The sequence below is a fragment of the Anguilla rostrata genome, chromosome 8, assembly GCF_018555375.3.
Source record: "Anguilla rostrata isolate EN2019 chromosome 8, ASM1855537v3, whole genome shotgun sequence".
NCBI classification, from domain to species: domain Eukaryota; kingdom Metazoa; phylum Chordata; class Actinopteri; order Anguilliformes; family Anguillidae; genus Anguilla; species Anguilla rostrata.
In genome coordinates this window covers 29,077,719-29,101,068 of record NC_057940.1, presented here as the reverse complement: position 1 = coordinate 29,101,068, position 23,350 = coordinate 29,077,719, and the positions used below count along the sequence as shown (strand labels likewise).

The 23,350-nt window shown below is 48.0% G+C and overlaps 1 protein-coding gene across 5 annotated transcripts in view; it reads right to left on the bottom strand.

Annotated features, from left to right (window-relative positions):
* The window catches only part of nhsl3 (NHS like 3), a 60,024-nt gene extending 37,140 nt beyond the window's left edge, over window positions 1–22,884 (bottom strand). Inside the window, exons 1-4 of one of the 5 annotated variants that reach the window (XM_064347578.1) lie at window positions 22,780–22,884; window positions 17,481–17,614; window positions 16,854–16,980; window positions 16,076–16,340 (exon numbers count right to left, since the gene is read on the bottom strand). In XM_064347578.1, coding sequence (XP_064203648.1) covers window positions 16,076–16,310 — 235 coding nt within the window. In that variant the 5' untranslated portion in view covers window positions 16,311–16,340; window positions 16,854–16,980; window positions 17,481–17,614; window positions 22,780–22,884. Of the gene's footprint in view, window positions 1–1,907; window positions 2,167–16,075; window positions 16,341–16,853; window positions 16,981–17,424; window positions 17,449–17,480; window positions 17,615–22,779 lie in introns of those variants that run through there. The other 4 variants (XM_064347576.1, XM_064347579.1, XM_064347577.1 and 1 more) reach the window with 4 other exon arrangements.
* Between the last annotated feature and the right edge of the window lie 466 nt (window positions 22,885–23,350).

Here is a 23,350-nt window from a genome sequence, read left to right as displayed (position 1 = left end):
CGGACAGAGGACAGCTCTGGGAGCAGGACTGGAGGACACGCCCCCGTTTGACACCGCCGGGGCAGGCCCTGTTGTCCCGGGTGTGCAGTCATGCGAGATGGGATGGGCTGGAACGACGGGAATTCCTTCGATTCAGGATTCCTGAATAAAACTCCGCCGTGAATGGCGGACACTATGCGCGGGGGGCGACCCCAGAAAACAAGCGCACAAATACTCAAAAAATTCCAACTCTAAACAAATGTGTAAGATTAGAAGCACCCCCAGAATGCCCCAACCACCCCCCTCCCTGCCCCTATGCCCCTGGCCTGGGCCTGCGGTTGTGGTGGACCTACGGTGGCTTTCTCTCCATTCTTGCAGTGTCTGTCACATTCAGGACACTCTGCAGATCCACACCGCTTCACAGAATGATGTGCTGGTGGATGCAGGAGTGATACAGGAAGTCTGGCATGGCACTTCCTGTGAGGCATTAGTAAAACTTCTCACTAGTAAGTCTCACAAGATGTCAATGGGGACTGTTCAGATTGCTAAGCCCCATTCCATTGTAATGATCATGACTAAGCAACACCAGTGGTTCTTAAAAACTGCTGTTGCAGTTCACAGAGTAAGTGGCACATTTTATTTAATTTCATTTAAGATAAATTTATTTAATTTTGGTTCTACCTCAGCACTCGATTGCTTCACTGAAGTTACTGATATCAGACAGGAAGTTAACCACCTGGTACAGACATGAATCAGAAACACCCTTGACAGGAACTGCCTGAGATGGGATCAGTTTATAAGCTCATGTAGCAAGCCTCCCTCTGTGATTAAAAACAAATCATTTGTTTGGGCAGATTCTTAAAACTGTTCCCTTTGGGGGGTTCCCAGTGTGGGTTCCCTTCATTCTCTTCTCGTGATTGGCCAGTGAGCTGTAAAAAGAGGGAGCTTATCTTCTGAACCTGTTTTTGATTATTCTGAATCATAACACTATAAATTTTAATAAGCCATTTTAAGAGCCCATAAGCATTAGCCCTCGTTAGCAGCCAATTCATTTTGATGTTACTTCTGACAAAACAATCAAATAAAACACATGGTTTTAAGTTAAAGCCGATGGCTGGTCTCTTTGTTGCAGAAATCATTTACTATAACCGGATATGCTTGCTCTGACTGAACTGATTTCATTTGAACAAAAAGGGACATTTCTACAGATCATGACCCAAGCCAATAGAAAGGTCCATGGCCCACATCTGTGACATCACTGGTGATATACGGATGATCGAAAAGCCACTGTAAATCACAGCATGCAAACTGAGCTGGCCTGGTGCATAAAAGGAATGGAAATTATGCAAACTGGAGTATGACAGGCGGTGAGCAAACAGTGAAACCGCGTCCGAAACTCGCCGGTCCGCTTCCACACGCCTCGGGGCGACAGGGCAGAGCCTGAGCGACCAGGTTAGCGTGATTTTCTCCGCCCCGGGCCAGCACCCCCGCTCCCCTCGCACAGATAAACACGGCGCCCGGAGCACACAAGCGCCGCCTCTACCTGCGCGATCAGGTAACCTGCGACCAGGGTAAACACAGAGGCGTTTACTTCCCCGTACGCGCAACAGAGGTGTGTGAGGTCTCGTACCCGCGCGAACACGAGGTCCATTTCTCCCCCGCTTCGTATAAGTGCTGGGTGGTCCTCTGTTAGCACGGTCACTCTCTCAACCCGAAGGCACGTGCTTTTAGCCAACCGCAAACGTCTGCATATCTATGGCTGCTTTGTCCAGGCGGTCGGGCATTTGTAACTGGTTACTCTTTCCCCCTGTACTTCGCATCCAGTCAAAGGTGAGCAGAGAAAGCGCTACATCACAGGACACTTCTCCTCCCACGATCCCAACCACCCTCCGCCCTCAGCTGTACACAAAGCCCAGCCTGGGTCCTACCTGCTTTGTGCTTGTCTGCCCGCCCGAAGCGCCAGGGGTTGCGGGCTTTCCCTTGGCCAGGGTGCGCCTGCCCTTTCCTCTTCCTCTGGATGGCATTGCCCATGATGCAGCTGGCCCCAGGGGCTTAGAGTCCCATGCCCCGATCGTCCCCCTGTGCGGGGGCAGCCGGATCCACCCCGGCACCCTGAGTCAGCGCCGGCTCCCGGGCTGCAGCTGCGAGGGACGGCGGTGTCCGCTCACACTGGGAGAGACTGCGCGTGCCTGTGTGTCTGCGTGCGACTGTGTGTGTGTGTGTGGGTGTGTGTGAGTGTGTGTGAGTGAGTGAGTGTCCCTCCCTCTCACTCTCTCTCTCTCTGATCTCACTGCTCCCAGGCTGAGATCAGTCACGGCTCGCCCTGACCAGTAGGAATGTGAGGAAGGAGGGACTTCAGCTGCCAATAGCCCTCCTTAGACACACATAAACATGCACACGGACACACAAGCACACGCACACACACACACACACGCACACACACGCACACACATGCACACACACACAAGCGCATGCACACACACACGCACACACACACACACACACACAAGCGCATGCACACACACACGCACACACAAGCACATACACACACACACAAGCGCACGCACACACAGGTATATACATACATGCTCACACACATACACACACACACATGCACACACACACATGCACACGCAAACACACACACAGATGTACACACACGCAAACACACAGACACACACAAGCACACACACACACTTCAATACTGCCTATATACATTTACCTTTGGGAATTTAGTAGCCATTCTCGTCCACAGTGGCTTAAATAAATTATCTCCTATTCTCTCTGAGCTGTGAGGTTTAGCAAGGGACTCGTCCAATCAGAATTCAGTTTTTTCTGCCTTTGTTTGAAAGAACAGGCCTTGAGCATTCTGCCTTTCAGTTCTCACTGATTTATGTTTCTATTTTTATTTGGATTCCCACCCCAACAGAGCGCCTGGAAAACACAATCAACAAGCACTGTATTTGCATGGTCAAAGCAGACTAAGGGGAAAGCAGACTTTACAGAAGCAGAGTTTCTGCTGAAATTTACCCAGGAGCACCTGCTACTCATCAAAGTATCCATGAACTTCAAAAAAGCCAAAAAGTGATTCCAGATATATGCAGACACCACCGAACAAAATGCAACCTGTTGGCAAGAGTTTGCCCAGAAATGAACCGCAACTTATTTTTTCTATTGTTTTAGAACAAAACAAGTTGCAATCGGAAAGCATATTTTGTTTTTGGAGCAAACCACTGCAAAATTACATATTCAGTCTTAGATGATTGATGATTTCTGTTGACAAATTATGGACCGGAATCCCATTCCAGGCCCATGGAAACAAAGATGGGTCATTTCTCTTTGGCCCAACATGAATGGCTCGAGCAGTTTACAGCTTTCCTATGGAAACTCTGCTATTGTTGCTTCAAAGGAGGTTTGGCAGGAGAGCAGTAATATAGTAAAGCAGCCCAGTCCACAGAGCTGGCATGACACGTGCTAACCCGGTTTCCCAGAAGAGGCGCGGTTCATCTCACGGTCAGGTCTGTCTTCTAGTTCCCCTCGCAGAGAGGCGCGGTCACCAGGAGGCGAGTCAGAGACACTGGAGGGCAGGAAGGGCATTAGGCCCACTGGAGGGGAGCAGCATGTCACAATGTGGGGGCAGTGGCAGCTGACCTTGCTTGCCGGAGCCACAGCGGTATCGGTCTCAATAAATTCCAGCAAACGAAAACACAGGATTTCTGAGCATTTGAATATTAGCTTGCCTGATCCACATACTACAGCAGAACTAAACTGTATTCTCTTCCTCAAAACCTGTTCCTCAAAATGAAATTAAAAGCACTAACTGGCCTCTATCCACTGAGAACCAAAGAGGTTTGAAGGATACTGAATGGAACATTTTTGGCCAATAAAAACAAAACACACAACAGGTCTAAAGATAAACCCATAGGCATAAAATGCCTTTGGCTGAATACTTTGACCGGGACCAACAGAACATTTCAACTGCAAAAAAAATGCAAGTAAAAAAAATGTGTACTTTTCTAATCACTTTTTTTTGAGCAAATGAATAGATGCTCAGGACAGAGGTCTTTTATTCCAGTCTCCAGCACCACCAGTATCAGAGTCCGCTGGGCTGTGCCACTCCCTATTGGAAGAAAACAACAACTGCAAGTCATCTCCTTGCCACTCCCCCCGGCGCATCACCAATAGGATACGTGCTTGCTGCGGGAAACCTGGCACTGCTCCGATGAGTCAGGGAATGGGTCTGATCAGATCAGCTACAGAATTCCAGCATCTCTGCTGATTGGCTGTCAATGGCGAGCCATCAGATCGGGTGAACAAGTGGAGGGGGGTAATCACACGAACACGCCATTTTGATTTGCATCGGCATTTTCCAGACGTGAAATGTGATATCGCTGACCAAAACTCCCTGACTGCAGTCTATAATAATAATACCCGTGAGTAATCATTACATACATTACATTACATTTAGTTGGCAGATGCTTTTATCCAAAGCAACGTACAATAAGTGCATATTGAAGATCATTGGAACAACTACAAAGCACAGGTCCGATGAGGTACAATACTCATTATGTAACTCATTATTCATAGCCATGAACACATTTAGTCCAGTTCACACAGTAATCCCCAATGAAAAATGAAGTTTCTATAAATCAATGCTGATGTGCCAGAATCATTAGTCTGGAACTTGACAGATACCTGCTGTGCATAGGTAACATAAGAGAATTACACGGCATCGAGAGAGAAGCTTTGCTCTGAATAATACTCTCGGCACTCCATCCTGCTCATCCACATTCAAAGCTCTGCTCAGGAAACACTGCCAAGCAAAAACTAATCAATGACTCACACTTGCTGGATTTCCTTATCCTTTTTTGTGACTATTCTGGTGTTTAGTCATAATAAATACTTGTGATTTACAAAAACAATTAGATAGAGCTGGAAAAATTGATCATTCAAACATAACTCATTGTTTTCTACAGGGTTCTCTCTCTCTCTCTCTCTCTTCTATGTTTTCAGTGATGGCTACACAACAACAACAGACAATAGCGAAGTCCCTCCCCTTTCCCTTTGAAAAGGTGGTGAAATATTAATAGTGTTCAGATTATTGGAAAGCAATGGTACAGGAGTCAGTCAGGGGCCTTAGTTCAGTATTCAAGTCATATGTGGGATGCCAGACTGCTGCTCCCACCCCCCTACACATAAAACTGCTATTCTGTTTTTTTACTGGACTGTCATCCTATACTAACCATGCTGTACCAATCGAATGTCGCCATGGAAATGTTTATATAGGAAAGGGGTTACAGCTCCCCCTCTCGTTAAGTTCCGGCAACACATTTGAAAGACATCCAATCAGTGTAAACTGAAAACCAGAAAAATAAACAATAGCTAAATTCCTCCAGGCTTCAAGGCTTTTAAACTGGCAACAGGAATAAAAAATAATTATTAAAATGGTCCAAGTAAAATTAGAGGCAATCTACTTAAAGACTCTACAAACTCAGTTTAAATGAAGCAACAACATGCATTAAAGAAAATAAGTTGGCCAAGCATCATAAAGGCTCAAACTCACAGGCCCCATGGCTTGTCAACTAAATTTTGAGTCTAGATCAGCTAAATGGCCCGTTCGCATCATTGCACATGCGAAAGCACCCTTCTGGGTACTATGGTAAATTCTAATTGTGAGGAGAAATTAATAATTTGAAGGTGTATGCAAACACTACACAGGCCTTGCATTTTATATCCAGGAGGGTCAGTGTAATAACCTAATTTGCTAATTCATATCAATCAGTATAAAGCCAATACAATTCACACTGTGTACAGTAATACATGAACGCAACTTTCCCTACTGTATGCCCTGCTTCTCAAATATTACGTGTGTGCGTGTGTGTGTGTTGGGGAGGAGGGTTGGTGTAGTCAGTTTCCAAAAATGCAAAATGCAAAAATTGTTCCTGTTCATTGGACTCTAGTCTCAGAACTTCCCCATGACCCATATGGACTGAGATGGCTGGGTTTGTTACCTGAGAGCACCTACTTGCTTGGGGAACATAAACAGTGTATAAAACCTGCCTCTCGCTTAAACTCTTACCCAGACCTTGCCCCTCAGCTCTCTGGAGCTCTGGGAATGTGGTTGTCAGGACGATCAGCAGCAAGACCGTCCCCCCATGGGGAACCAGATTAAGCTTCCTGCTAGTGTCAGATGCAAGGTGGGGAGCCTTGACAGGGCCCCATGACTGCACCTTTTCCAGTCCGTTGCCGCGGTGAATCTCAGGCGACTAAATTACCCTGACGACCGGGCTGTCGATCCCCCACAGTGGAAAAAGTCCAATTAAAGTGTCTGGGCTAGTTAATGCAAAGGTTAGAAATATCAGTAATGTTCATAAAACAATACGTGATGCAAGTACAATGTAAACCATGTATGCTGTGTACTGTATGTCACACAGCAACATGAAAGAAAACTATAAAATTTATAGTCTCTTGGGTCCCAAAGCAGTACTCAAGTAGAACTTGGTTTTACATTTAATGACATTACATTACATTACATTACATACAGCCAGAGCAACTTATAATGTAAGTCTATGTTTGACTCGACAACCATAGTAACCAAGCATACTTGCTGCTATTGTGTGCTATTTTAGCCACACAAGCACTTGAGAGGAGTGAAGATGCTACCAGCATGAACAGAAACAGAGCCCCAATGAGAAAAAATATTTCCTGTGTTTTTATAGATCCTGATGCAGTTCTGCTAATCATTACCCTCTAGTGGTCAGAACAAGCCAGTGCTGTAGAGGGGGATACACAGTATCCCCCCCTCCCCTTACAGTAAACCCATACAGCAGTGCCTGTATTTACAACCTGAAACTGCTGTAGTAACAACGGTAGCTACAACAGTAAACTGGGGGTGATTTTTGTGGAATAAACGCATCGCTGCCTCGCAGTGTGTGGCTGAAATTATTTTGAGCACGGCCATTTTGTGTCTCCCAGGGAGACCGGTAAGGTGTGGCCAGTCCAGCGCAGATCAGACTTTCCATGCCCACAATGCAGCGGCCAGCGCAGGGCCCAGACGGCCCCACTACCTGCTCACATTCTCCACCTCGCACGCGGCGCAGAACCTGTTTCTGATTCTCGAGAAGTTCTGCACATTCTGCCGCAGCGCTATGACACAGCGAGGTGATTTATGCTGGAAGTCCGTTTACTGGCAGTCTGAGTGCAGGAACAAAGTGTGTAAATTAGGGATTGAACTCCAAACCTAAAAATACAAAGTGTGGTAGGAAATGTGTATAAGCCTCTTCCATTTCCCTGCTGGAAAGATGACGTGCCCCTTTCATGACCCCTACGCTTCCTCACAAACTGCACATCTGCCCACAATAATCAAATCAAGTTAGCTTTACACTAAATCACTGCAAAATGCTACAGGTAGCAGTAGGGGGTGGTGTTTGTAGACCCAATTTGATGGATTTAACACTATTGGAACACAATAATAAATGAAGTTATAAGCCTACCCTCTCCTACTCCTCGCCTACTCATAATAAAAGTGCTTAGTAGAGAAAAGCACTATTACAGGCCAGGAGCTGGGATCTGACTCCAGACATGATCCTTTCACATCAGAGGGGCGGACATGCCGAACTCCGCCCCATCTGTCCCACCCTCCGTGAAGTTTCCACTTTCAAGTGAAGGAGAAGTGGTGGAAGAGCAAGATCAACCGTGGAGAAGAGAGAGCTGCAGAAAAACGCAGCCTTTTATAAGCAGCTGTGACGGCCTTCTCTCCAGCCGCAGAGGAGCTGAGCGCAGTTTGTAAAAACGAGCGGCACCGAGCCGCTCAGCACAGACGACCGCTGCTCAGGACAGGCGGCCGCCGCTCAGCGTAAGCGCGATCAGGGCCCCGGAGGGCCCGGGGCCCAAAAATAGCAGCTGTTTGATCGCAGCGCAGCTCATCTCCGTGAGCTCCACCCCAGCCCCACACAAACCGGCCGAGTGTATATAATGGGGCCCTTATGCTCCGGGCCCGGTGTATAAACAGTGGCCCTCAGCCAGCGGGGAAATGCGAAGTGTCCGACAGGGACGAGATTAGCCGCAGCTGTGTAAATGAGCGCTAGCTCTGTGAGCGGGGCCATCTAGTGGTACAGGCACAGCTCAACACATCAAAGAGAAACACATCAGTCCAACAGCTGAAGAAAAGTCCTGAGAAAAGTTTTAAGACTGGATTTTCTCCTGCTGGTATCTGTGATATGACACAGGAGACTGAATGCCGGTGAAGGAGGTAGGGTTCTAAGAGCAAAGGCAGAGAAAATGTCCAGTGTGCTCACCTTCATGAGCATGACGTGTATTACACAATATCTCAACAGAAAAATGTGCCTCTGGTCTAGTGTTGCAATTTACACAATTACTCACTGTGGGGTTTTGCTTTTGAAACAGGCTATTGAATTGCTAAATCTATCAAGCTACTCTAGCCAACTCCTTGTTTCTACTATCTTAACGTACATAAGAAAATATCACCTTAAACTCCTCTGTCAAGCTCAGTAATGTTTACATGATGTCACATATGTTATTCTGGTGCTAGTATGACACTAGTACAGAACTCTGGCCTAGGTTTACTTTGCTTACATATGCCATTCTGGCGTACGTTGTTATACTGTTACAAACACTGCTATTAGATCAAACGTATAATTTGTGGGTACAATTGTAATGTCTCACCTTACAGGTGTACCTACTGGAACCCACAACCCTGCGGAGGCCAGAGTGAAGAATGTGTCCCTTCACAATACCCTGACCAGCAGGTTCAAAATCATTTCACTGAGGTAACAGGAGAACAGCACGTGCTCCAAAACCCAACTGCTGTGCCCGCCTCTTACCAGCATACTGCTACTGTATCACCTGCAGTAATGCTCGCGCACACACAGCTTCTGGAACATTCCGAAAGACTCAACCCTTTGTTCTCCCGCAAATCAGAGCCGTCTGCGGAATGCAGGAATTCTGTCTTCTGGAACTGGGACCGAAACCCAACCGCGGCGTTAAGTCAAATCCCGCCTCCTTCGCTGATTAACGGCTCGACGGAGCACAGCGCGTCCGGCAGGTCCCCGCTGGTGAAACAGGACACCCGAGCTCGCGGTCGCCACCTTCACCAGGAGCCAACCGGAGACGCACTGCACTTCCTCCCTCAGTCTGAGAGAGCGCCGCGCCGCTCGGGGGACAGCGAGAGAGCTTTTAGGACCCGGCCGCCCGCATTCATCGCGTCGCGCCTCGGCGGACGTGTAAGAGCCAGCGAGGGAAGCGCGGACAGGGACAGGAAAGCCCCGACCCGCATGTTCGCTTCCTTCTCGATCACACGCTGCCCACATGTTCGCTCTCCGGGGCCTTCATTCCTGGCGTGGTCTGCGCGCGGCGCGGACGCGCAGGGCGAACGGGAGAGAGCGGTCATGTGACGCCTCTTAAGCGACTGGGAGGCTGAATCGCCTCAACGTGCTGTGAAAAGGAGAGGGGCGCCATCGATAAACACGGGCGCAGAAAGGAGGGGAGAGTTACGGGTTCAGGAGGAGGTGAACACTGCGGACACGCCCACTCAACTGTCAAAAGACTGGAAAAGGGGCCAAGCCCTCACCACTTTGCTCTCTGTTCTCTGGGGCCCTTTAAATTAACAAAGTAACACTCCCCTCGCCAAACCTGCTGAAGAGTCTGAAACACACAGCAGTATAGTTGTTTTGTTTACTAAAGAAATAACCAGGAAACAGAGCCAAATGTAAGATATTCAAAATATGTCAAATAACTAGCATTTAAACAAAGGGATTAGCCACATTTTGTAAAACTGCAAATATGGCATCTACTCTATGAGTTCAGATGGTGCATATGAACAACAGACCATAGAAAATAAATCTGGGATAAAAGTATTTTTTCTATGCTCATTGCTTAAATGGTTTCTTCTGCACAATGTCAGTGAGCTGCATATGATCATCATTACCAGTTTTAAGGACATGTGCTGACCACTAGACAACGCCTGAGATACTTCTGTTATGTGAATGGGTTTGCGCAAATGGGTTTGTGTGTGTGTGTGTTTCTGTGTGTGTGTGTGTGTGTGTATATATACAGTATGTGTGTGTGTGTGTGTGTGTGTATATGTACAGTATGTGTGTGTGTGTGTGAGTGTATGTGTGGATGTGTCCCAGTGTCATCTATGAAAGTGCTTCCACAGCACACACACAGTGTGCAGAAACAGCCCCACAGTGTTAGGACGATCTGAAAACATCAGGGTCACGGCCAATTTGAAGCTAAAGTCCATCCCCCCTACGGAAATGGGAGATTACAGCTGAATCTTTTCACAAGGACAGATGGAGAAGAAAACAGTTTAGTCTAGAAAGCCAACAGCTACGACTAAAATGAATGAAAGAGGGAGAAAAAAAGTTGCTCTTAAACAAGTGTAAAATCTACAGGAACGGTTACTACATTCACATGCCCCTTGTGGTTCGGGCAAGGATCAATGGTTGGAGGTCATGGGGTCAAATCCATGGACTCGCAATGCCTATTTTTCGGGGAGATGGGTTATGTTGTAGCCACGCAGTACACATTTGCACATGCTGTGTATCCGCAGCTGTCTGCGGTAAGTGAGGGCCAGCTGAATGAATAATGCCCTGCACCGCTCGCTCACAGGGCTGGACAGAGCCGCAGGGCTGTGGCCGGACTGCCATGGCAACGGGAGGTTTACTGTTTCTGTTATGATTTAGTGTGCCCCTGTTATCTCTGCAGGAGACAGGAGATGCGGGACTCCGCCCTGAGTTCTGGGACAAGCAGTCACATGACCAGCCGGGACAGAGAGCCGTGCTCACCGCAGAGGAGCCCCAGCACACTGCCCACATGAAAGACGAGACAAACCAAGAACAAAATGTCTCTGTCTTCGGTTCCATCACTCCAGTTCTTCTTTCAAAAGAGTTGTTAACAACAAACAGGCTTTAGAATTTCATTCGATCCCCTAAACATTACTGAAAACAGGACAAACTATTTTTTCTAATCTAGAGTGCTAAAGATATCCTGTTGTGGCATCCTGCTTCACCGCTTTGTGCGGGCATGAAATATTCAAGCTGGTGATTTTGTCGGTCACCTGACAGGTCACATGACATGGAAAAAAGCAGGGGTGAACAAAGTTTTAATGTCACCAGGTGTATCCATTACATGAGTTCTACAATACAGCACACACACACACACACACACAGGAATAAGATGCTTTTCAATGACAAAACGACGCTTAAATAATAAAATCAGCTTAAGCTATGATTACTGCTTAGCCTGGTTTTCAGCTACATCGTAAGACAGTAGCTGAACCATGATAACCTAACAACAAAAGACGATGTGGTAAACGCCCCTAAAGAACAACATAGTATCGCCACCAGTTACTGCGTCTGCACGCCTGACTGCAGGACAAAAAATCAAAGGAAGATTCCTCTCAAAGAAGCTCAAATATGTCCGAGCGAAGCCTGGTAAAGACGTTGGCGCGGCTTAAGAACCTCCAGCCGCGGAGTCTGTTTCCACTTAGCTGTGCAGGTGCGCTGCGTAACTCAGCTCGCGCAGTTAAGTGCAGGCTGCGGAAAGACGGAGCGGGGGGAGAGCGCAGTCCTCTCCCTCCCACAGACGAGCTCTCGTCCCTCCCGCTCTCACATGGGGCAAATTACTCATTCAGACACCGCACATTCAGAGCATCAAAAGCGCGGCTGCTCTAAATCTGGAGCGTATGCTTTTCACATCATTCCATGCTTTTGGAGAAAAAGTGTGACTTCCACGCAGAGGGGGTTTAATGACATTTCAGTCACCCGTAGTACTCCAGCGACACTGCTGCTTCCTGGAACATCTGTCCTTCCTGTCAGGAACTCGCACTGTCAACTCAGGGTCACGTGCAGCCGCTCTGACGCAGACGCCCAAGGATACCGCGCGCCCGTCGCAATGCGAGTATCACTCAGGTGCCAGTCCTCCAGGTTTTCAGAACATTGCGCATCATATGTCTCTTGGGTCATGGAATTCAGAACAGTAGCAGAGTGGCAGGTGATGTGCCTAGCTTCCTCTGTCCAAAGCAAGGCTGTCTATTTTTTAACAATTCAAACATCCCAATTAGCACTGTCAGAGATGGGCGTGGTCGACCCCAGCCATGTCAGAAGAAGACCAAAAGTAAACTAACACGGCTGTGTATGTCAGCGAGTGTATCAGGTTCATGTACTGCATGTAAAGATGCAGGCTCATTTCACTCTCGCAGGGCTGTTGCTGTAGGCCGCCGGTGTGTCCGCGCTCTCCCCTCCACGGAAACACGCACACGCAGACCCTCGTGTAAACAGCCAGGCTGCATGTTTGTTTTTAAGTAAAACTGCAGAACAATTCCACTGTTGCGCAACCGGCCGTGGCGTGCCAGATCCGTCCAAAAATCCACCTCACTCTAAACAGCTACAATGACTTCCAGCCCCGATCCCCCATCTCCCCTTGCCCCACAGGTCTGTCTCCGCGCGTTCCCACACCGGCCGAACATGACACACCGTGGCCAGGAGCGCGCTGTGCCAGCCGTGCCAACTCTGGTGCGCACGAAGGCGTGGGCGGCCTCCTTTCCGCCCGTCCCCCCCCGGGGGCTGCCGGATGGGGTCTCGGCTGCGGCTCTCCCTCCGTTCCCCGAAGCTACGCGGGGGGCCGCCCAGCTGCAGGGACAGCGAGCGAGGGGGGGCGGAGGTAGAGAAGGCGGGATTTGAACTGCAGTCGCATAATGACCTCGCAGAGCCAAATCCCCCGTCCGGAAGGTCGCTCCGGCCAAGGGGGGCCGCGGCGAGGTGCCCCCCCCCCCCCACAAAGGTGACGCAATCTGTTAGTGCAGGCCGGTCGCCGCGGTAAGCCCAGAATGTGCCCGTGTAGGCCCGATTCAGAATCGCATGGTGTCTCTCAACTCAACTGGAAGTGTGACTGCGTGGGGGGGGTCACTAAGGGCTGATGTGCTGGGTGCGCGTACGCACCGGTCCCCCCCCCCGCCCCCCCGCGCCGCTATCATCGCATTCCCCGGTCTGCACAGCGTGCGGCCCGAGCGCCAGCTGACTCTGCACATCTCTCTCCCCCTGTAATGCCTCTCTGTAATTCCCTCTCCCTGTGGCATGTGCTACACGGCCTTTGTCTGGCTGACACCACAACACAGATCTCCCAGATACAGTACCGAAGTGTGATGAGATCACTCCTGACCCCGATGGGAGGATTAACATGTTGTTATTGACCTGGTCCAGAGACAGAAAGGCTGCGGGTTTGAATCCCAGCTGCAACAGGGCTGTTACCCGCTTAAGCAATACACTACTGATGAATCCAGCCGAATAAACTAATTATTTACGTGATTCAGCCTGGGCGAAGGTGTCTGGCAAGCGAACGATAGTGATGTAATAGGTGACAATAGTGCTAAATGTGAATTCTCCACTAAATGTGCCTCTGTACCACATGAAATCTTTCAGGCAGACTTCGGAAGTCAAACACATGAGGGAGTAGGAACCAGGAACCTCAGCTGCCTCTCAATGAGCATGTATCTCTCTCTTCATGATCTACATCTTTAATGCCCCACAACTGAAATATAAAATATGACACAGATAAATAAAAAAACAATGTCTTATATTGCCACAAAGCAATGTCTGGACACTGAGGAGCAGTATTTGTACAGACACAAACGAACGCACGCATATGCGCACACACAAGCGAGCACGACCGCTGAAATGGATGCATGTGCACGTGGGGCCACAGAAACGAACACACATGGTCTATGACTCAGGCATTTTGAACAATCATTGCCTTATGGAGGTTTCTTATCCAAACAGCTCAGCGAGAGGGCAGCAGCAGTAATCGGCAGGCAGCCTCAGGGAATCCACCGACCCGCGAGGTCCGTCAGAGCGGAGGGGCGGTCGGCAAAGAAGCCGCTCTAATTAAAAGAGCATTTGGACAGAGTTGGCAGCCATCGCTCGGGCTCAATAAAGCATTGTGTCTCCGTAATCTTCTCCCCGGATCGCAGGGCCCCGAGAGTGGTGCTCGTAGCGCTGAGCACCTCAACCCAACAGAGCCAAAGAGTCAAGCCTCAGCTTTCAGGGAAGAGAAACCAAAAAAAAACTATGATTCACTACAGACTCCACGATGAAGAAAAAACAATGGACCGTATCCAAGGGAGCAGAAAATATACTTCTCCCTCTCTCTTTCTCTTTCGCTCTCCCTCTCACAATCTCTCGCTCTCTTTCTCTCTCTCTCTTGACCTTGTGATATGGCCTCCAGGAGACAGGCAAAATCACACACTCCTTTGTGAGAGGAAACCGCACATGGGGCGGGGCGAGGAGCAGAACCCCCCCGGTCCAGCCAGCCTCTTCTGAAGGCTATATTTGTGAGCTCCTTGGGGCCAGCGAGAAAGTGACCCAGCAAGTTTACAAGAATGTGCGGCAGGAACTCCTGGTTTCCTTCAGCACTCAGCCATTAGCCTGCAGTGAACGTCTCTTTTCTACTTTCACATTGTTTCAGGAAAAACCGAAAGGAAACTTCCCCCATGCACACAAATGACAGGGTGAGTGTTTGTAATTAGGAAAATATAAGCAGAGTGGAGAATGCTTGCCATATTTTGTCATCCCTCTATGACATGGAGAGGTTAGAGGTTACATTTTAAGACCAAGGTCTGAGTCACCTGCAGGGCCGACAGCTCTCTCTGCTGTAAACATGTTTTTAAAGTTTATGACCACAGTGTTTCAAGATCATGACATGATGTAGCACCATCTCATAGATGAATAGATGAGGCCTCCGTGGGACAGAATGCAGTTGTATAAGTTGTTTTTTTTTTAGTACGGAAGCCACAGATGATATGGAGGCAAAGTTCTCCACTTTGCGATAGTAGTAGGACACATATACATGGCAAATGATATCTTTTCACCACTATGACCCTCACTCCATCTGAGTAAACCATCAAGGTACTCAGAGCAGTGTGCCACATAAAAATATCCAAAAGGACTCTTTCCCTTCCAGAGCCAACAGCTGGACAGTTCCTTTTCAAAAGTTTCAATATAAAAGAAACTTCGCCTCTGAAGTTCTGCTGCTCTGTACAGAACGTTTAGAGGGGGACCAGTCTCGTTTCAATGGACAGACCCCCCACAGAAGAATGAACAGCCCCTCCCAATCACCCAACCCGCCCCCTGCCCACAAACCATCACCCCAGCTCAAGAAGCAAGTAGAGCTGCTGAGCTGGCCCATTCAGAAAGCACACCTCAGACATTCTGGTGACAACAGTGCAAACCCCCACACTACCGGAGCAGAACCGCACACAGTAAACACAGCACGTCATAGGAGCACAGAGGCCAAGCGAGGCAAACTGGGGCCTATAATTGAGGCCTCCTGCCCAGCGTCCAGCGCCCACGGCCACCGGCAGGTTCAGCCACGCGTGACCTCACCCACACGGGCACTCAAGTGCCTCAGACTTCAGCACGAGGAGGACTTATCTGCTCTTTAAACTGGGACGCTGTGCTGGAACTGAACGGCAGTACATGAAACACGCAGAGCATATAACCATGCAATGTGACGATGGCAGTGAAGACTGGAACACTGGAAGGATCTCGACTGGACTGAGAAACAGGACCCATGAAAGGGAGCTAACCTTGTGGTCAAATACATTTTCAGCACAAAAATGCAGAGGTAAACAAATGATTAGCTGCGCAAGACCATACCTGCCCAGCCCATGGGATGGAGATCTTGATTTTTTCTGACAGATCAACTCAGGAAAAAGAACTGCTGTTTTTATTCCATTATATATCTTCACACTGAGCATCAAGGTCATCATTTTACAACCAAATCACATGGGCATTCCTCTTAAAATGATTGCCAACTCAACCAATTTTATTCTTGAACTTGGAATCAGTTTAAAAAACACTGTCGAGTCCTCTCAGTGTTTGGTAGGGGCTTAAAGTTGTTTTTCACATGGTTGACACCAACCAAAAACTTTCCCAGTGTTTCACCTTTAATGAGTTCTGATATAAATCTGCCTGTGCAATTGGAACAGCCCCAGCCTATGAGGGCTGGCACTGCCCGCCCCTCCCTACGCCCGGTAGACCAGCACCGCCCGCCCCGCGCCCGGGAGACCAGGCCTTACCTTTAGCGGAGCCGTGGTCCTGCGGGCTCTGCTTGCCCGCCCTGCCCTCGCCCGCGCGGCCGCCCCGGCTCTGCCCGTTGCCGCCGCCCTTCCTCTTGGTGCCCCTGAGCCAGCTGAAGGCCCGGCTGAAGGGCGCCCCCTGCTTCCTCTTGCTCTTGTTGGCCTTGCTCTCCCGCGCCAGGATCTCTGTGATGTCCCTGGGCACCAGGTCCCCCACCGAACTCCGCCGGGACATCGCGAGGCGCGTCCCGCCCTCTGTCCTGCTCTTGTGGGTCCCAATAAAGACACAAGGGAGAGAAAAGAGAGAGAGAGAGAGAGAGAGAATGAGAGTGAGAGAGGCAGAGAGAGATGTTTTAATGCACTCCCACAAGAACACACAGCAACAGTACCATCAATAACAAAGTACGAGGACGCTGGGACTGCCCGTAAAATGTGGAGGGGTTCCTCGCTCTCTCTTTTTTGCTCTTTTTCTAATTATATCCGAAGGAGGAGGGAATATCTTGGAGGAAAGCAGCTCTCACAGTGCATGATTCACACATGTTTTTCATCAAGCTTCCTAGCGGTTGTCATGCAGACCGATTCCCCGATGCTCCGTTTTCACGTGCGAGACACGGTGCGGCGGAAACCGCGGCGAAGCGAAGGTTCAGCAGAGCTGTTTAAGCCAGTTCACGAAGGTCGGAGCAGAACACGCGCAGAAACGGACCACGGGAAACTAAAACGATTTCCGCGCGCAGCAGAGGTAAAGAAAGCTAAATAGTAAAAAAAAATGGAACCAAACCTCTTTTGTTTGGCTGTTTTGTCAGAAGTAATCCGGCCAGCCGTTGTCTCAGCGCCCCATTTCCCCTGCGTAGGAGCGCCGCCGCTTCGGTCTCAACGCTGAGGGGAGGGACACTGGCTCCAGCGCGCTGTGATTCAGACAGCGGAGAAATCCCTCAGAGCTGACAGAGCGAGTAATGCCCTCTCTCTCTCTCACACACGCACACACACTCTCTCTCTCTCTCTCTCTCACACACACACACGCATACACACCCTCTCTCTCTCTCTCTCGCTCTTTCTCTCTCTCTCTCAGCGCTCTCTCTCAGCGCTCTGTTGTGTTTGTCCGTCCCCACGCTGGCTGACTCTCATCCTCTGAGCTCCCAACAAAATTCAGATCAGCTAGAGCTGGCGATTCTCTGCTCATTCCAGCACATGAAGTCATGTTCTACACTGGAACCCCCCCCCCCCCCTCCCAGCGCACACACGCCCACACGCCCACACACAGGACACAGAAACGCTCACACACGCAGCACTATACACACTCATACAAACGCACGTATAACACACCCATGCATAGGCATTATAACGCTTACATAAACATAAACACACACGGTACCACGATCCCCTCTGGGCTTCACAAGAGACTTACAAAGACACACTTCCCGCTCCTCCTCCTCCTCCTCCTCCCTCCACGCGATTCTGCTCCGCACTCTTGTGTTTCACATTCCCCCTCTTCTCCTCCTCAGCGAGGCGCGGCTGCAAACATTCCTAACTGCAGGCATGCTGGCCCCACAGAAAAAGCACAGAAATGGCACTGAGCCCCCAAAACAAACAGCAGAGAGGAAGTCACCTCTGCGTGGGGGGTGGGGGGGTACAGGGGAGGGGCGGTACCGGGTGGCCTGGTGACAGCAGAGGACCTGTGGGACAGGGTCGAGGAGGAGGTGGACAGGTAGATATGGGTACGCACTGAAGACCGCCAAAAAAGGGTCTGAACAGCTCCTGAGCTGCAGGTGAGCTATGCAGCCCGTAACCTGATCTTCAGTTTGACAGACACACGGTAACAGGCAGACCCACAAACACACACACACACACACACTCACACACGCACACATAATGGAGGGGGGGAGGGAGAGGAAAAAAGTGGCGAGACAAAAGTTAAACCCCTCCCACTCCTTTTGTTGCCTCTGAGCTGACAACACTGTACGGACCGTCGGCTGTCCGCACCTCGCCGGGACCTGGTCACCAACGGCAACAAGCGTGCGTGCGCGGGAGGCGGGGGGCATCACATGGCCCGCTTAACCCCTCGGTTGCCGAGAGCACTTCCTGGGGAAATTTCCTTCGGCTCGGTGGGGCCTGGACCACACGTTATCCCATGTCTCCTGTTTCGTAACGGAGCAGTCACAGAGCTCGACGAAGAACAGAGGATGTTACATCAGTCTGTGCGGGAGGCAGCCATTGGAAACTGGAGACCGCTCATCTGGTTTCAATGCGGATATGATTTATGCAAGACAGGCCAGGATCACCACTGCCACACCCTGGTAATTAAGGCTGGTGCCAAACTAGTCATTACATCTGCATGTAGGATCCCTTGCAAATGCAAACTGCCTACAAGGATTTCATCCAGATCCTCATGGCAACTGACTGTAACCAACAAAATACACCGTCCAAATTTAGTTTGTAATATGTCAAGTGACTCCATTTCAGCCCACTGTTAACTAGGGGCCCAGAAAACAGTTAATTTCCAATGCCCTTTTAGTTGATTTAGCTATCCACATTGACGTATAACATTTTTTAACTTCTGAGCTAAACCCACAGCTCTCTTCACGATTAATATTTAACCAGGAAATACAGTCTGCATCGGGGCATTCCTCTGCAACTGAAAGTACCGTACGCAACAGATCATTGTCTGGATCCTTTTTTTGTCACGTATTATCTGATGGTAAAGGAACAGAATAGTGCAGAATTCCAGAACTGATGTGCAGTGATTGCCCACGCACAAGTCGTAAATAAAGTGCTAATGGCTCTGCCCTCTTTAAATTGTCGGTGTATCCTCCACTGTTGCAGCGCTAGTATTTACAATGTTGTCAACCAACCGCAGACATCGTGACCGGGTCAGCTATGCTGCTATCTCTCTATCCCAGGGTCCCTCAGGGAAACAATGACAAACGTTACACAGATGTAACTCCATACTAGCCGATGGACGGCCTACCTTACGTCACCAAATAACCTGGTGAAAATAAATCTGAAACTTCCGGCACGACGGGTAGTTATTTAAGATTTTAGGTCTAACTAAAGGCTATAGTGCTCTTTGGTGGACAAAAGCTATATATAGAATCTTTGTTGATGGAGAGCATGCTGAGTTCAGAAACAGATGCGCATTGTAAAGATCATCATCAGGCACAGCAAAAATAGAGATTGATAATGGTTATTAAGTTAATTACAAGCCAGAAAGCAAATTTGTATTTAAAGTGCCTCATGACATCCTGTGAGCACAAGGCCTTTTAGCTGAGCGTGTTTGCGTTTCTCCTGCTTTGGGTGACGCAGACAGATCTCCTCGGCTTTGCCTGTCTTCTCCGGGCGACAGGTCCGCCCGCCCTGCTTTTCAGCAGGCATAAATAACTACAATTTGGGCTGAGCCCATCTGTGGGGGACATGAGCCCATGTGATCTAGTAATTAATGCTTTCTCAGTTCCCAGAGAAGTCTGGATGTCAGAAAGTGGGAAAGCCATGTTGTGTGCATTTTTCTCTCGCTTTTTAAGTTGCGAGAGGGCTGAACTCTGCATCATCAGGAGGAGTTTGGGACATGACTCACCAAAGCCCGCTTTTGCCTCCTACCTAGCAACAGGCATAACAACGGGTCCCGGGGTTCCATATACATAAACAAATGGAATGTCTGATTCCTGCTTTGCTATGCCATTTGTTCTAAGCAACACTCAAGCAAAAAAGGACCACTAAACAAGAACTTACACCAGCGCTGGCAAAAAAATGGGGTTTAACTCAACACTTCACTGGAATAGACTTTCACAGATCAAGACTGACACAGCACTTTATGTCCTGATGAAGACCCCTTTCAGGTCAGAACACTGTCCACCCATACATAAAATTAATAGGAAATAATTTTTTTTTTTTTTTTAAACGCTTGACAGCTCACTAACTTAGCTGGCTACGCAGTTAGGCTACTTCAGTAAAAATGGTTTAATGGCATTTTTTTCCGCTGTCTTCGTTCACAAGAGAATCCGAGAATATGAGCTAATCTCACATTAATTATGATTGCTTATGCTTTTTTGATATCTGCTTTCTTCCTTGCAAGATAACTTTAATTAAAGCCACATTATACACAGTAGATTTTCAGTCTCATTGGATATGCTACCAAGATAGCAACCTGTATAGAGCCACACTACTGGCAGATCATTTGCAGACTCCAACTATGTGAAACTGTTAAGACAGAAGAAAGGTTAAAACATTATTTTGGAGTCAGATAATCGAGATACCATTAAATGAATCCTGTTCCAGTAGCACCAGGTAAGACTACATTACCCTTCGCCACTCAGACACTTCCACTGTTCAGTGGATCTGAGGGGATTCTTACAGTAACTTTAACCAATATTCAATCAATTTTGTAGGTTTTCAAAAACAATACTATAATACACCAAGGACATTGCATTTATCAGATTAACACTGGTAAATTCAGATGGTAAATAGCTGACTTGAATTAATTGTTCAATGACTCCTTCATTGCTGATTAAATCACACAGGAAACACATTTAGAGAACAAGAATTGGTTCACGAGAGAGGAAAGGGCAAATCTTGCCAAATTTTTCCTATCACTGAAACATTCTTGTCGAACATTTTTATTTTTACTGTCCTAATACAGTTTTAACACATTTTGAAAGAATATTGAGCAACAGTATTGTCACAGCATTGCCTCGTGGGGAAAAAATAATACAGAGTTCATGAGACCAGTGCTTTGACCACAAAATCAGGGTAGATCAAAACAGAGGGGAGTCACAGTGCATCATGGGAAGGGAAATCTATAGTATGCCCACAGCAGACAGGTTCTCCAAACAAGCATGGTTACCTTTACACCCCACCCCCACCTACCGACATCATCCTAGGTCTCCACCATCCCTATATCTTCAGCACTAATTATAGTGCTGCCCAATGGTAATTACAGCCCAGTGCATAAAGGACTGGCATCAACAACCGCCCACCCCCCTCACACACACACACACACACACACACACACACACACACACACACACACACACACACACACACACACACACACACACACACACACACACACACACACACTCACACTCACACTCACACACACGCACACACACACTCTCACACACACACACACAAACACACACACACACACACACACATTAAGACTGTACTTTTTTCCCATCGTAAATAAATCCTGTTATAAGCAGCCCTCTGTGCTAGGTTCTTTGTGCGACTGGACGGAAGAGAGCAGAGGCAGCAGATAGGAAATCCCACCTGTCCAGTGGGATAAACTCGCTCTCTGAGGGAAAACCTTCTCTGCCTGTTTCACAAAAGCCTCCACTGCACAGTGCATTTCCCCCCTCGCTAGCTTTTTGTTTTCTCTTGTCTGGATTTCCTTGTCTGCCGCTGAATTTCTCTCTGTGACACATACGCACGCTCTTAGCACTTGCATGGTCACAAATGCTAGCCTTTGTCCCAGTTAAACACCCCTTTTTGGAACGGAGCCCGCGTGGAAACAACTAAATTACATTTTAGGATCCCTGCTGAGAATGAGCGAGAGGCCATTTTTAAACCATGATTCACAGGTCATCTATGCAGTCACTACATACAAACGATTCTTACAGCAATGTTCTGCATATTATTGCATTTCTTCTCAATCATACACCTAATATGCAGCTACTATGTACTAAAGCAGTAGTGATCTCACTTGATTACCATATACCTCAGATATTGCAGTAATATCTGGATTTGGATGGAATGAGTAAAACTGCACAGATTAAGATTTACCCAGGTCAGATATACCTGTCCTGGCACATCCCATGTGCCTGGCTGTCCCAGTTACGATACATCACAAAAGAAATATCTAGTGTGGGTGGGTGGCACTTTGTCAAACCTTCATCCAGGGGCATTTACTAGCCTAGGAGACACACATTTTTCCAGAAGACCAGTAGTAGTTCATTCTATCTCGCTATCATGAATCATTTGGTCCTTTTTCCTGGGGTAAGGCCAATAAAATGTACCCCAAGGGGAGAGAGACAGGGCCCTGCCCAGGAGCTGAATAAACAAAATAAAAGTTATTTCGGCCACAGGTTCAGAGCCTCGTCCTGACAACCATGCAACCCAGACGGATCATTCGCTTTCAGAATGCACTCAAACAAGCAGAAAAGTCACTGACAATGTTCTCAACGTGAGAGCACAGCTTGCAGTAGGGCTCAGTCCATCACAACAGCTTCAGTCAACACTTGGCTGTCTTCCTCATTTCATTAAACTACATGCATTTGGGTTCCAGGAATGGAACACAAGGGGATTTGGATTGGAGATTAGTCAGGGCGACAGTGGGAGAAACTGCCATTTAAAAATATACTGGGTCCTGTGTGATTCAGGATCCCTCTGCTGTGCCGTAGTATAATAAAAAGAAACAGAGCTAATTCCATTACTTAGAAGTAAATATAAACAGTAGCCCCACCTCGCTTAGGCAAAAAAAATTGAATAAAAATGGCGTACCAGTGGACTTTGATTTGCTCATACACAGCCATAGGATGGGTTGTATTATGATTCAAAAACATATCATAATGACAGTATTATTACGTTAGAAAATACATTTTGAGCGATTAAACAAGCTTATTGTTTCAACTTTTAGCCAGTTTGGATACAAGTGAAATGTATTCCCAAACACAGAAAGATAACCAAAGTGTAACGATGACGGTAACACCCACCTGGCTACTAAGCTCTACGTTCACAGCAGGGTCAGGCCACTATCGTGGACACATCTGGTTCTGGCCGCCCGCGCTGCGATTTTGCTGTTCAGAAATGTACTGCTAACCAGATCCGGACGCAGGAGCTGCGGAAACAAAAGCGTGCTTTTCTCCATGAACGCAAAACATTCTTCCAACATCTATTTATAAAAAGTGCCAGAAAAGGACCGTTATAGTAATTATGAACGGTGAAACGCGAAGCCAAAGGGGAAACGCCTTCGAGTACTGTTTAATTATAAATGCGTCATTTACGGAGGGGCACTGAAGATGCTATAGCATATAGCATGGGAAATGTGGTCGGTCGTGACCTCAGCATCAACTATAACTTGTGTCTGACTGGCCAGTGTGCTTAAGTGCAGTAAGTACACAAAAAGTTATTATTAGATTTTAAGCATGGGCTGTAGCAAAGTACAATGCCGTATACAATGTAGTGTGAAGTCCTGCAGGAATTAAAAAAAAAAAAACGGCATTTTAATTTCATTAAAAGAGCCTGGCTTTATCAACAGAAAAGACTGGCAACTATAAGACGCAG